This window comes from Sinocyclocheilus anshuiensis, unplaced genomic scaffold (assembly GCF_001515605.1).
Source record: "Sinocyclocheilus anshuiensis isolate Anshui unplaced genomic scaffold, SAMN03320099.WGS_v1.1 scaffold715, whole genome shotgun sequence".
Classification (NCBI taxonomy): domain Eukaryota; kingdom Metazoa; phylum Chordata; class Actinopteri; order Cypriniformes; family Cyprinidae; genus Sinocyclocheilus; species Sinocyclocheilus anshuiensis.
The window spans coordinates 173,764-189,600 of NW_015551089.1; the positions used below are offsets into that span (position 1 = coordinate 173,764).

Genomic DNA, 15,837 nt, shown 5'->3' on the forward strand with positions numbered 1-15,837 from the left:
TAAAATAAGACTTGAAATGGCCTGAAAACATGATCTGTGGGAGTTTTTAGTGAGTAATCAGCTTGGTGAAATGTATAGTAAATCTCAGTGTCCAATATTTACTGAGCTTTGATGACTGATGATCCGAATAATTCAAAAATAGTTAAAAGTTAACTATTAAAAAGAATAGCTGAACATAAGTTCACAAATAAAATATAGTGTTTAAATTGTTACTGCCTTCAGTTATTATTTTGGAATAAATGTAAAATGCTTAAAAACACTAACTTGATTCATACTTGGCTTTAATAAACAGAATACATTGTTAATGTAAAAATATAAAATAGAATTGTTTTGTTGTTGTTGTTTTCTGGTAGTGTAAGTAATGTTTATTAATTAATTAATTTTTATTTATTTTTTTATTTGTATAGCGCTTTATACAATACTGTGTGACAAAGCAGCTTTACAGAGTCAAACAGGAGAATAGTTTGTCAATGATGCAAGAAGACAATAACAGAGTCATTTTTCAGCTAAAGTCAGTTCATTGATGATTTAACCAAGAACATGTTACTGGGACAGGAATTTACATTTGATTTTTATTTTTTTAAAAGGACTTTGCCTCCTCATCTCAGAACACCACCGCACACCTCTGATACGTATATATACATATATATATATATATATATGTGTGTGTGTGTGTATATATACACAAACACACAGAGTTTGATGTATCTATGTGTATATGTGAAACATATAGTGAGAGATTAAAGGGATAGTTCACTAACAGGAAAGTTCTGTTATCATGTACTCACCCTCATGTTGTTACAAACCTGTATGATTTACTTTCTTCTGCTGAAAACAGAAGAATATATTTTGAAGAATGTAAATAACCAAACAGTTGGTGGTAGTCAGTGATTTTTCCATACTATGGAAGTCAATGGCTGTCGTCAACCCACATTCTTCAAAATCTAATTTTCTGCCAATTTTAATTAAATCAATTCAATTATAAAAATGAAAACAAGATTAACAATTTCATTACAGAAAACTGTACACAAAACATGTGCCAAAATTGAAAATGAAATGAAATTATTTAATTTTCATTTTAATATTCACTGTGACAATGCATTGTCCTTGTCAAATTGAAAAATAAAATGCAGTTGGTGATCTCGAGGCAAGACTGCCAATACTAAAATGAAAAGACAACAGTGACAAAGAAACTGCAAATACAGTTTTTACAAAGCTTTTTATTAATGCTCATGCAATAATAGTGACACAATTCAAATTAAAAATGTAAAGTTTAGTTTTTGTTTAATTGTCTCATTTATTTCCCAGCTTTTGTTTTAATTTTCAAAGTCAATCTGTATGCAAATTCTATATTAATCAGTGGGCGGGGCCTATTGTTCAAGTGACCTAGTGTCTGAGGGCGTAAGCATGGAGACCCCTTTCCGACTAGTTGAGTAAAAAATATGATTCTGAAAGTCATAATAATGAGAAACATTCTCATATTAATGACTAAATATCTTCTTAAATGACTAAATATCTTCTTAATCATCTTAAAGATGTTTTCTATGTCTAGCCTATCCTTTAGATGAATGCACTTCAAATAAGACGCCTTTCGCATGCACATATCAAAGTCTGTTAAAAAATGTTTCACCTGGAAAGATGTGTGCAAACATTTAATCGGCATCTTTTCAGGCAGTTTTGCATTCATTCTAATTAATCATCTTAAAGAAGTTTTCTATGTCTAACCTATCCTTTAGATGAATGCACTTCAAATAGACGCCTTCGTGAAATACGTGTTATATTAACACAACCCATACATTTTATGAAGATTTTACAAACTTATTAATGAATAAATGCCATTTTATTCAGTTAATTTTAGTTTTATAAGTCGTCACCCCTTACGGAAAAAAGTGTAGTAACCATTTTTTTGACAGATTGATTACCATTTGTATAACCACAGCTTTACTAAAAATAGCATGGTTAAACTATGGTTTGTGTAGCAAAACATCTCCGGTTACTGTCATAACCTTGGCTCACTGAGAGAAGGAACGAGACACTGCGAAGCATTCGCAGTGGGAACTCCTCCTCTTCTCCAAAATCCTGAAACCTTATAAGATAACGCCAGTATAATAAACTGGCCAATTGTCGCTAATTATGCAAATCACATGCAAATACTGACAAGCCTGTGGGCAGTATATAATGTGGTGAGAGTGACAATTGCCTAAGAATCTAAGACTGAATGCTTGCACTACTAATTGAGCAATGATCATGGTGACCTTCACAATGTCTCGTTCCTGCTCTCAGATAACCAAGGTTACGACACTCTACATTGCGAAGCATTCGCAGTGGGAACGGTATACAATCCAGCCATGAGTGCGGCGATGATCAACCCGAACCAAGGGCTAAGACCACACCATGCAAGGTGTAGAACAACACACAATTCCCAACCAAAAGCAATGCTGCTTGGAAAGCCCACAGCTGATACGCGGAGCTAGACCAATAAACATCTTAACTCAGGTATACCAAATTAGCATAACTGGCCAGAATAAATGAGCGGCTGCACTGAATACACGGCAGACACAACAACAGTAGCACGGTAGCGCCGTGCAATGTAACAAAAGCACATATAAAAATGCACATAGGCCTGCACAGTGTCAACAGCTATACATGGTAAATTGTGCCCCAAACTGCAGATAGCAATTAACTAGAATAATAAGTGAGTTTAGTGACCCACCGAAATCACTTGAGATGCCAAGGACGGCACATCCAACTTGTAAAACCTGGCGAAAGTATTCTGTGAGGACCAGGTGGCTGCAAATCATATATCCCAAATAGATATGCCTTTAGACCAGGCCCATGAAGAGGCAATAGCCCTTGAGCTGGTCAGACTGTCGAAAGATGGCCGAGCGGTCAATATAAATCCTTAAAGCCCTAACAGGGCAAATGGCGCTCTGAGCCTCAACGTCACGTGAGGTCAACGGCTCAGAAGGCAAAGCGGGCAAAGAAATGACCTGCGCTTTAAAGGGGATTTAGGCACGTAGCCCGTTCTCGGCCAGAGAGTAACACTACAGACCCCAGGCCCAAAGCGAATACAATCATCATCCATTAAGAGTGCATGCAAATCTCCTATGTGCTTAGCCGAGGCAAGGGCAAGGAGCAGAGCAGTTTTGAAGGAGAGCTCCCTCATAGCAATGGATGCCAAGGGCTCAAATGGGGGTAGAGAAGAGCTTTCAGAATAAGCGCTACATCCCACGGTGGCACCCAGGGCATGGGGGATGTTATTTCCTCGCTCCCCTGAGAAAACTGACCACCAGCACGTGCCTCCTAATCGATTGCCCATCAATCGGAGAACGAAACGAAGCAATAGCGGCCACATAAACCTTTAGCGTTAAAAGTAACACGTTATCTAGGCTGTGCTGCAGAAAACGTAGAACATCCGACAGCTCACCAAGTCGATATTTCTAACACAGCACTCTCCATTTAAGAGAGTACAGACGCCTGGTAGAAGGTGCACGAGACTGAGTGTGTCAAGCACACGGGGAGGCAGGGCGCTTAGCCCCTCTAGGAGCTCTGAAGTAGTCAAACATGAAGGCTCCACAGCTCTGGGCTGGGGTGCCATATCCTGCAGTTCGCTTGAGACAGCAGGTCCCTCCTGAGGGGGAATCGCCAAGGGGAAGCCACCAGCATCTCCCTGAGGTCTGGAAACCAAGGTTGATTCAGCCAGTTCGGGGCAATGAGGATCACCAACGGTCTCTCTTCCCTGGTTTTACATAATACCAGAGGCAAAATCTTCACCGGAGGGAACACAAAGTCTGGCTCTTGGCCAGCACAACGTCTGCGTCTCCCATCAGCAGGGAGTGCGACAGTGAAAAGAACAGCGGGCAGTGTGTGTTCTCACTCGTCGTGAAAAAAATTCACCTCCGCCCTCCCAAAGTGGTCCCAAATCACCTGAAACGAACTGGGATGCTGCTGGGGCAATGAGGATCACCAACGCTCTCTCTTCCCTGGTTTTACATAATACCAGAGGCAAAATCTTCACCGGAGGGAACACAAAGTCTGGCTCTTGGCCAGCACAACGTCTGCGTCTCCCATCAGCAGGGAGTGCGACAGTGAAAAGAACAGCGGGCAGTGTGTGTTCTCACTCGTCGTGAAAAAAATTCACCTCCGCCCTCCCAAAGTGGTCCCAAATCACCTGAAACGAACTGGGATGCTGCTTCCACCCCCGTGAGGAATTCTGTTCTGCGAAATCATGTCTGCTCCGCAGTTTAGGAAACCCGGGTTATGTGCCGCTCTGATCGGATGATGATCCACCCGTAATAGAAGACTCGCAGCCTGCTTGAAAAGGGTTCTGGAGCACACGCCGTCCTGGAAATTTATGTAGGAAACCACAGACATATTGTCGGTGCGAATCAGCAAATGTCGCTGTTCCAGGTGCAACAGAAAAGCCACTGGGGCTAAGGACACCACCTTCAGTTCCAAGCGGTTTATGTGCCACCTGCTCTGTGACTCTGAAGTTGGTATGATCTCACACACTGCTCCCCAGCCAGGCTGCTCCCCAGCCTGAGGTTGACACATCTGTCGTAACCACAGCGCACCAGTCCTAGGGGAACCTCCCGGCTGAACATTTCTGGGTCACGCCACAGTCTCAGAGTGCTGACGCAGCTGTGTGTGACCATGATGCACATAAGACCCATGGTCCATGCTCTCCATAAAACTCGAGTTTTCAACCATATGATATAGACCGACTCGGGGTGAACAAGCTCTTCTGCATATTCACACCTCAGCATCTGTGGCGCGGTGCTATCTGAAAATGAAAGTATGCATCTTTCAGGTCTACGGATTCAAACCAGTCCCGGGACGGATTTGTGCCAGGATATGCTTCCGAGTCGTCATCCTGAACGCGTGCTTGTGAAGTGCTCTGTTGATGGGTATCAGGTCCAGAATCGGACGGAGTCCACCATCTATCTTGGGTACCACAAAATAGCAGCTGTAAAACCCGCTCTCCAGGGGCATTTTGAGACAGTGTCAGTAATGGAACCACGCCATTGAAACGGGGGGTGTGTGGGGGGAGGGTCTGCATCTGAACTGGAGAGAATGCCCGTGCTCTATTTTGCTCAGCACCCAGCGCGGAATACCTGGAATAGCTCTTCACACGTTTAGGAACTGACATAGCAGCTGAATCTCTCTGGTCGTTATCGCTGGCAGCGATGTTCGTAGACTGGCATCCTGCCCAAGCGAGGCTAAATGCGCTGGTGGGGAAACAGGTCGTGGAGGACAACACTGGGAAGCCGTAAAAGGCACAGACAGCGGCTCTGCGCTGCTCTGAGGCAGGGTGAGTAACGCCATATCAATATGATGAGGAGAAAACAGCTCTTTTTATGAGAATGTTTGTGCTTTTATTGAACAAACATGAACATGCATTTGTCACCTACAGGAACAAGGGGAACATAATGCAGGATGCGGCGCTTGGGTGCCGGCCCTCTAGCGAGCTCTCGCCCATGGAACGACCGATGGCTTGAGCAGAGCGCTTTGTAGCTATCAGTGCGAAGTCCGTCACTGCTGTCCAGGGATTGTAGGGGCTTAGCTTGAAAGACCTGCAGCACCGCCATCGCATGCAGCGTGGATGCCTCTTTGCCCGCAGAGGTGTAAGCCTTGTCAGTGAGGTGGCCTGTCAATCTGCAAGGCTTAGAAGGTAGGCTGAAGTCTGCGCCAAGCGTGGCCGAGGAAGGGCACAGATGAGCGGCGATGGTCTACTCAACGGGGGGCATGCGTACATAGCCGTGGGGCTCTGCCCCATTCACGTGGGAGAACATGGCTTGAGTGGAAGAGTGGATGTGCGCCGACTGGGGTGCAGACCACAACTTCACCACCTGCTTGTGGACATCTGGGAGGAATGGGACCTTCCTCGAGGCAGCCAGGCGGCAGTTCGATTGGAAGTACCAGGAATAAAGCTTACTCCTGGCAGTTTCCTCTGGAGCATCCCAGTTGAGGTTGAGCTCAACAGCTGGTGAACTCATCCTGGGTGGCCAAGGATCTCATCAGCGAAAAGGACTGGCGAAAGGGGAGGGCCCAGCAGCGGCTTGCTGGCGGCAGTGGGCCTCATCCCTGTAAGGAGACAAGTGATGCTCCTCCGAGTCCTCAAAATGCATGCCAGCAGGCCCAGACAGGTGATGCAGTGCTCGTGCAGGTCCGGCGGATCGATGGGGCCCGCGCAAATTCGGCAGAAGGTAGCCATCGGATGCAGTGAAGAAGCGGTCTTATCTTCAGGTGCGTCTTCGACAGTGGCAGAGTGAGGAAGAAGATTCTGAGGCAATTGTCGCTCTTCTCATCACATTATATACTGCCCGCATGTTTGTTAGTATTTGCATGTAATTTGCATAATTAACGACAATTGGCCTGTTTATTGTACTGGTATTATCCTAAAAGGTTTCAGGATTTCAGAGAAGGGGAGGAGATCCCACTGCGATTAACCCATGGTTAATCTGTGGTTACCATGGTTTTAACTATATTAACCATGTACTTGTTTGTTTGTAGTAAAACCTTGGTTAATTTTCATAAGGGACATTCATGCAACTATGAATACAGTATTTCTTCAGTAATCCATCAGATGTTTTCACTGGTAAGCACAAGCAGGCGCTGTTCGTTACCATGGTAACCACTCTGCTTCTGCATTACACACCTTCTCATGCGCTTGGAAAAGTATGGAAGACATACTGATAATTTCAGTATGGCATCTACACTGTAAAAAAAAATCGGTGACATTTACGGTAAAATACCGGCAGCTGTGGTTGCCAGAACTTCAAGAAGAAACGTTATTTCAACAAAAACAAAAACTTCAAATATGAAGTGTCATGCAGGAAATTCTGGGAGTGTCAATTTACAGTTTGTCACTGTAAATTATACAATGACTTTCTTTTTCACTTCCAAAAACCATAGTTTTAACAGTATTTTACTGTAAAATTACATTAAATGTAATAACATTTATTCACCGAATATAGTATGGAAACTTACTGTTAACCAGTTAAAAGGTTTTTACTGTAGCATTTTTACAGTCTTTTACTGTTAAAATCACAATCATTTTTTACAGTGTGGCTCCCTTCTGGTCCGCTGCTTGGCACATGCATAGAAGTAATAAAAGGTTTCTCACTAATACGAGAGAAGCAAGTCATTATTATGATAAAGTTTCTCATTATTATTAGATATTTAGTCATTAATATGAGAACGTTTCTAATTATTATGACTTACATAATCATATTTTTTACTCGACTGTCGCGGATACGGGCCTCCATACAATAGCCCTCAGACACTCTAGGTCACTTGAACAATAAGCCCCGTCCACTAATTAACATAGAATTTGCATACAGGTTGACTTTGAAAATGAAAACAAAAATGAAAACTGTGAAATAAGAGACAATAAAACGAAAACTAAACTTTACATTTTAATTTGAATTGTGTCACTATTATTGCATGAGCATTAATAAAAAGCTTTTTAAAAACTATTTGCATTTTCTTTTTCATGTTTGCCTTTTGATTTTAAGATTGGCAGGGACAATGCATTGTCACAGTGAAAATTAAAATGGTAATTAAATCATTTCATTTCATTTTCAGTTTTGGCACTTATTTTGTATAACATTTTCTATAATGAAATTGTTAATCTGGTTTTCATTTTCATTTTTATAATTGAATTGATTTATTTAAAATTGGCAGAAAATACCTTCCATAGTCCATCTCTGGCTGTAATTATTAAATGACAAGATGGCACTAGAACACTTTATTGTGAAAAAGATTAATCTATCTATCTATCTACATTTCATTTCACACCTATTTAGTAAATGGGTGGTGAAAAAAAAAAATAAATAAATACAATTTACAAGTGATGGCCAGGGGTTATATTTCAGTTATATAGTCAGTTAATACTCTGGTGTGAAAAAACCTGATGTCAGATCCTGTGGCGAGAGGGCTGCAGCTCCATTCCCCACATTTGCTCCTGTACAGCAGCGGTAGGGGACTGCTGTTAGCTCGGCAAAACGCCTCAAAGTCATCAGCAAGATCCTTGTGCAAAATCACGTTAGCCTGTTGATATCCTGTCAGTAAACATACAGTAATATTCTCTGTGATATCCTATAAAACTGCTTAATTTTCTTTTGCGTGATTTCTGAATGCTTGAGACTATAAAATCAATCAGACAACTGTATTAATAAAATCATAGCCATAATTGTCTATTTATAATCTCTGTGAGATCCTGCAGTTGTCTCCATGGCATGCTTGCAGACTTAAAATCCTTAATGTTTTGCAGATTAAGGGTATACAATTTGGTATGTAAAAAACGTCCTGAATAGTATCAAAATTTTTTATCCAATCCTAGTCTTCAAGGGTCCCATAAAAAGATTCTACTGGAACAATGAACTTAAGTTTCAGCTTTCAGTTTATACTGAACGTCTTCCGCGTACCACAGTCAGTGGAAGTGAGAGAAAAGTGTTTATTACGTTTGAAATATGGATATTTATCTTACAAAAATGCATGGATTCGCTAAAGGAGGTCTTTATTCACACCCCGGAGCCGCATGAGGGACGTTTTACTACGGATGCGCGTGCTTTATTTCACGTCTTCTGACCTGTTGACAACCGAACACCCGCTTACCCCCATTGAAAGGCTTGGAGGGGCCAGGACAATTTTTAATCTAACTCCGATTGGATTCGTCTGAAAGAAGAAAGTCACATACACCTAGGATGCTTTGAGGGTGAGTAAAACACAGGCTATTTTTCATTTTTGGGTGAACTAACCCTTTAATTCAAATATCCACTTAATCTTTAATTTTTGGCCACCTTTTTGCTATAGATGACACAGCCTCAAAAATTCCTTTAAAAAAAAAAAACACAAAAAAAAAAAACGTGGACATCACAACCCTTACAAAAATTAACCATGGTTTTATCGTAAAACTGCTTCATTTTCTTTTGCGTGATTTCTGAATGCTTGAGACTATAAAATCAATCGGACAACTGTATTAATAAAATCATAGCCGTAACTGTCTAGAGCTTCAATTGTAATTTGTAAATAATACAATTGAATTAGGATTTATTTATTTACTTTTATATTTTATTATTTTGACCCCTATTGTAGGTGTTTTTTTTACTTCCATAATATTTGAGGGAGGGGGCACAACAATACAATCCTGCTTAGGGCACCTATTTGGCCAGCAGTGGCCCTGGCAGAAGGTCAACGACGATTCCATTTTAGAAGGAAACACAAAATGGCCAAAACTAGTTACTGGCTTTATACATGTGGGGGCACTAAAAACTAATTCAATGAACAAATGCAAGACAGACACCCAAGAAACACATTTATAAACAGTATAATTTAATTGTTTTCTCCATACAATACTCGTATGCTTCATAAATTGTTGTTAATATTCTTTTTAGATTATTGCTTTACAGTAAAATGCATTGGCTGGATACATCCATTGCTTGCAAGACAATACATTCAAGTTACACACCAATGTCTTAAGCTGAAAATCATTCAATCTGTACCTCACAGAAGGTTTATGGCGATCCTCTCACAGTGCAGCAGGTCACTCGTGGAGCAGTTGGGCATGTATCTGTGCATGTGTGTTTAATAAATCAAGATCCCGCATGAGAAGTTCTCATAGCCTACTTTTGTGCATATTCACGCGTGACAGAGTCATTTGAAGCGTTTTCCTTTAAGTTCTCGCCCTCTTAAGAGGCATACAATGGAGAGTGCTATACAACTGGCAACAAAGACATCCCGTCTCAAGTGACCCGGTGAAACATTAATCAAACTGCTCCGGAGGTCCGAAGTTTATAAAATACAATTAAATGGCAAAAAAATACTCATCTTAGTTCAAATATAACGATAGCATTTACATCAAGCATGGCACAAATTATCAGCAACAAAGTCAACAGTTAAGGATAGTGTGCTTACAAATAGGCCTAGATTCAAATAAAGTAGGCTATATGACTGCCCTGGCAAAGACATTTCCCAAAACAACCAGGGAGAAACTAACAAAGAATAGAAATTGGCAGCAAAGAATTAATTTAATGCTCAAAATAAATAAATAAATAACTAGGCTATATAACGTGGGAACCAGCATAGGAAGAAGCTTTCGAAGCTCTTCCAACAGTGTGCGTATGGTGTATCAATGTCATCTGAATAATGTAATCATACAGCTCACCACTGAGAAACACCACAGAACAAAGAGCGAAGGAAAAAGTATCACCACACGACACCACAGTCATTCCGCACAGCACATCGCCACAATAAACTAAAGTCGACATTCTACAGAATGGCAATTATGTGATGTGAGATTAGATGACAGAATCTGCATGCATGCGTTACAGCGGTGGGCGACTTCAGCAGCTTTCACAAACATGGCTCATCTATGAAAATATAATCCCCGTATTCAGCCCTCACCGACTGAGATTGCATATATCATAAATAATGTGTACATCAAATACTGCAACACCGGTCTTTTTGCACAGACAACAGCGACACCACCTCCTAGCACTTAACAACAACAGGTTCTACGACTGACAAAAGACACGTTCCTCTACGCTCAAGTTCAGATCTCCTGAGCCCACTATAGCAGCTGAGTGAACGGGGGTCCTGTAGCTGCCATTTATGGGTGAATCCCAGGAAACAAGTTCAGGTCATATTTTACCACAAAACAAAGAAATAAGATGTTATGTTATGCTTAAAGAAAATACAGTCTATGAGGACCATTACATTTTTTTTTTTTTTTGTATTGTGACATCACGGCAAACGCATTTTCAACCTCCAACAACATTACCGTAATTTTCATTACTGCAATGAAAAAAAAGAAAAAATCTCATTACCGTAACGCAAAAAAATACAAATTTTCATTACTGCCAAAAAAAATTCACCACAATGCAAAATAAAAATCTCATTACAATAATACAATCAAAACATTTCCTTTACCACGTAACAAAAACCTCATTCCTATTACTAAAATGCAAAATAAATAAAATAAAAAATCATTACCATAACACAAAAAAGCATTTAAATTACATCTAAATTATTTTAAGCATTTATAAATCAGAGTAAATAATTTTAAGAATTTATAAATCGGAGTAATATTAATATGGCAATTTCTTTTAATTTATGCTAATTTAAATATATGTTATTACAGTGTGCACATATTACAGTATCAAGTCCACATGCATTACAGCGAAGAGAATCCAGGGTTGAAAATGTGCTTAACTTTCAAGAAAATAAATGTTGCAATGCAGACAAATCTTAAAAGGTTCTAAAACTTAACTTCCTTGCACAATACAATTTATTTTTCTTTTGATTTTGGGATAAAATATGACCTGGGCACATTTTCTTGAGATTCATCCTTGTAGGGACATTGATGTGAGCTCACAAATCTTTTGCCCTGTTTTAAAAATGGCTTCTTTGTGTCAGATCATGCATTACAGACAAACGGTAATAAAGATCCAGAGAGGGAGGTTAGGGTGCATTGGAAATAAAGAAAAAGTGGCCGCTTCGGTCACGTATGTAAATTCACCCTCACCTCCCATCATCTGTAAGGAAGCACTGGTTCAGACAGGATCAGTGAGGTTATATTTACATAGAAACAAAAAAACGCATTGATTTGTAGCATGTTTGCAAAATCCAGGATCTTTGTTTGCGATATCATCAGTATGTGTATGAAATATCAAAGCAGCCACAGTTGTCAGTCTCATTGTCCATATTGCAAAACAAGCAAAGAGCGGTCCTGAGGGTCGTCTGCTCTGGTCTGAATGAGAGGTGAGGAGCAGCTTTTGATGTGTGCTTTACGATTGGTTCCATTCACTGGTTAATGCAGGTCTGGAATAATAAAGGGGAAACCGAAACGTGTCTAATATTAGAGCTTCTGTTTCCGTGTGTCAGAAGCTGGTCATCTCGCTGACCTCTCAGATGGGCACCTGCCGGAAGCTCTCAGCAGGAAATATATCGTCCAGCTCATGAGGATTTCATAACAGCTCGCCCCCTGCCGCATGATCCATACAGAAAATGCTTCACATCTGCTGTGCATCTTTTTTCACCATTTTTTTTTCTGTGTAACAAGCTGCGAGAATCAATTTCTTGCCTGAAGGCAGTCATTCCATGTCACTTTCATCTTTTTATTGCGCCACATCAAGGACATACTTTCATTTTTCCATACCGGAAGAAATAAATTAATATGATATAGATGTTTTATGCCACATATAAAGTGCATTATGTTCATGTTCATATCATACGGTGTCTCAAGGGAAGACAGAAATTAGAAGATGTAGATTGCTAATGCATACAGGAATGAGCAGCATTCTTTGTCATTGCTATGTGTGTGCAGTTTGTGATGCAAGTGTACAGTTTTAATCCTTCTGCTCTGAACAAAACATTTACGGGCTGCATTATGATTGTCCAAGGTTCAGAAGTGGAAGAATATCCAGTTATAAAGAGAGCTGCCAAGGAGAATTTCATTTCTTGGAATTGATGGAGAAAGTTGTGAGTCAACAGTCTTCTGGGAAATGCAGTTCTTCCATCTGAGCCACAGTGGTGCAAATGTGCAGCGTTAGAGAGTGGTTTTCTTCAACAGTAGCAACTCAGTAGGGAGATTAAACAGAGGAAACAGCAGAATCATTGGTGGTTTTGGTTGCAGGTTTATCCCGGAGGTATTTTGGTTCAAAGCCCATGGAAATCTTCTAGCTTAGACACCCTCTTGGCACATGGGCAGGTTGACAAAAGTGAAGACATTGTATTCGATCAAGATGGAAAAGCAGAGGAAGATGGCATACAGAATAAGCACGTACACGCCCAACTTAAAGTCTAACCTCCACTTGTTCACATGGATCCCCAGCACCTGAAGGTGGACAAACAAAATTATTCGTAAACAGCCAGGGAAAGCAATCTTCTGTATGGACACCTAAATAATGTCATGCTGGAGCAGAAAAGAGCTCTTTCTTATAGCATTAAGTAGGAATGGAAAAAATGTCCTACCCCAGTTTATTGTGATCTTCATTTAAATATGGATTTTCCTAAATATGGATTCGAACCGAAGATCGATCATATTCTCTATACTTATATTCAGTGGCTGTTTAAAAATGTATTTGTAAAGAGCTTCCAATCCTGGACACGCTGCTGTGTTCTACTCAGTCTACTCAACTGCATAGTTTGGACTAGAGGTCAACCAATATGTAAGGGATAATGCACGGCTAGCTTTGCATTAAACGATTTTAATGCACAACGTGGAGGCCAAGAACCCCCCGACACTGTTCATGATGTTTGAAGCGCAATATTTAACCAGAAGGGTAAAAATGACGGTTATTTTCATCAGTTACGGCTCGTTAGATCTAGCATTCTGCACACTTCAAATCAGACCGAAAGAGAGAGATGACAGTTGTGTGAATTGCCTGCATCTGTGCGTCTCTCTCTACAAACAATGAAGCCGTTTAGTTACTTCAAATACAGCGATTTTACCCCCTTCTTGCTGAGAAATATAATGTAGCGATCTAGTATCTAGGGTGTTTTATTAATAAAAGTCGCGGGGCAGTGCTGACAATAAGTTTCTCGTTGTGCGCAGCGCGATCTGTGATCTCCGACCTCTCTCCCTCTCACGGTGTTTATGTGCGAGTGATGTGTGTGTGTGTTTGTGTGCATCAATTAAAGCAGCCGATTAATATAGAACAGTGATTAAACTGACTTGGAACTACCTGTGCATTGAGAGAGAATTTATACTATTAAATGCAAGCAAAATATAACTGAATCAACTCTATATACCCAGCTATAGAATTTTTGTAGAAGATTTGTCTTCAGTAGAATTAGAGCATCTAACTAAAACTAAAAAGGGGTGTCCACATATAATATATTTGACCATGCATTGTATTTCTAAAGTGAATTGTCCTTAACATATACTCACAGTTAAAGCCACCGAACCCAGCAGCAGAACAACGGAGTAAATCAGTCCTTTACTGTTGATTTTAATCTAAATAGGACAAAAAAAAAAAGGTAATTTTACGGTCTTTGTGGAATTGTGTGTGCGTGCATGTTTGAGGAGTGACAAAGACAGATACCACAGAGCCGTAGTTGACAGCCATTGTCTGGATGCCCCAGGGAACGCCAAGTCCAACCAGGATATCAAAGACGTTACTGCCAATCGTGTTGGAGACAGCCATGTCCCCCAGGCCTGAGCACACAGACACAAAGCCAAAGCTGGAAAGTCAGCTCAACATGGATGAAAGATAAGCGAAGGCAGAAAAAACAAGACAATTAAACGAAGGAGAGCTCTACCTTGCCGTGCGACAATGAGACTCGCTATGCAGTCGGGAACACTGGTGCCTGCAGCCAGGAAAGTTATACCCATAATGACATCTGGGATTCCAAGTGTGTATCCAACAATTGTGACCTGCACACAGCAACCCACATGAATGAGCCTCAATTAAATGCTTATAGGAATAGTGATGTAACATGCCTGTAAGAAGAATAACCTAAAATATGTTAAAAATGCAAATAAACAGTGTCAAAACAAAGACTATTTCAAACTGGTGTCCAAGGACCCCAAGGGGCTGCAAGGGGTCTAAGAAAACTTGAGGAAAAAATAAAAAGATTTTATCAAATTTACTACGGCAGTCACAGTTAAGATTTTAAATGTTGCATTAACACACAGGGTTTCTGCAGAATTTTTAAGCTCAAATTTAAGTCCTTTTTAAGACCTGCACAAATAAAATTAATACCATATGAGCAGGGTATGGCAATGTATACAGTACCATATTAAACTGTAAAATTACTGTAAAATAATAATTTACAGTTCAGATACAAGTTTTCACAAAAACAAAACGTTTTATAAAATGATAAACTTTACATTTCAGCCTTTAAACAATTTTTAAGAAAATGGATGAGTCAAAAGTATTAATTATTATTAGTGGGTATTATTAGTTTGGCATTTTTTAAATATCGGCATCGGCCGATAAGTTTTCCTGCTTGGCCGCTGCGTTCTAGGCGGGACTTTTATTTAGACGGCGCGACGGACTTTTATTTTGACAGCGCTGAGAACGGCAGCGCCTGAGCGCACAGTGCTCACATTCTCCCTCTTGTTCGCTGTTGTCGTTCAGTTCTGTCTAATATGGATTATCTAATATGTCTGTCTAATAATCAGATAGACAAAGGAACAAAGGAATTAAACAAAGGAATTAAAATGTATACAAAAAGTATTATAAAGATTGCTTTTATATTATTAGTATTATATATTATATTATATTATATTATATTATTACTTTCTTGTTTGCCGTCAGCATTCAGTAAATACGCATTTATATCATTGAAACAAATATTTGAATGTCTAATGAACATCTAATTTCAAAAACCTTGCAAACTTAGTCGGATCCAGTTGTGAAATCTTGTGAAGTGTGCATTTGTATCCTGCATGATCGCGTGTTCTGTGTGACGGTCGATCTGTGAGAATTGAATGTGGACAGGAGGAGAGTTCAGCTTCACTGGAGACGTGCGATCGACAAACTTTAAACTCATCGTGGTGTTGCTCAGAGACGCAAAACAGTGCTGTGGCTGTGTTTGGAATGATATTTGTTGGAGAAAGAGCAAAAAACGTAAGTTTTTTAATATTACCTTCCTGTTTATTGAACTGTTGTATAAAATCAATATCACATTTGTAATCATGCTGACTTTTGGAGAAAAAAACAGCACTCGTCGTGTGATATTAACTATATGAAATGATATAAATATATGAATTATGTGATAATTCGAAATGAATTTTAATAGACTGATTAATGCAGTGAAAGAACACACTCTAAATGCACGCACTAGTCTAACCTGGTAGACTTCATCTAATGCAGGGATCCTCAAATC

At 40.0% G+C, this 15,837-nt stretch overlaps 1 protein-coding gene and 1 pseudogene across 3 annotated transcripts in view; both read right to left on the bottom strand.

Moving 5' to 3' along the window:
- LOC107662624 (UPF0317 protein C14orf159 homolog, mitochondrial-like) overlaps positions 1 to 10,232 on the bottom strand; it is a 26,063-nt pseudogene extending 15,831 nt beyond the window's left edge.
- A 798-nt stretch (positions 10,233 to 11,030) lies between these two features.
- Positions 11,031 to 15,837, bottom strand: part of LOC107662654 (sodium/potassium/calcium exchanger 4-like) — a 44,216-nt gene continuing 39,409 nt past the window's right edge. For 2 of the 3 annotated variants that reach the window (XM_016452734.1, XM_016452732.1), the window contains exons 14-17: positions 14,266 to 14,380; positions 14,049 to 14,161; positions 13,895 to 13,960; positions 11,031 to 12,838 (exon numbers count right to left, since the gene is read on the bottom strand). In XM_016452734.1, the coding sequence (XP_016308220.1) occupies positions 12,686 to 12,838; positions 13,895 to 13,960; positions 14,049 to 14,161; positions 14,266 to 14,380 (447 nt within the window). In that variant the 3' untranslated portion in view covers positions 11,031 to 12,685. The remainder of the gene's footprint in view (positions 12,839 to 13,894; positions 13,961 to 14,048; positions 14,162 to 14,265; positions 14,381 to 15,837) is intronic. The other variant, XM_016452733.1, reaches the window with a different exon arrangement.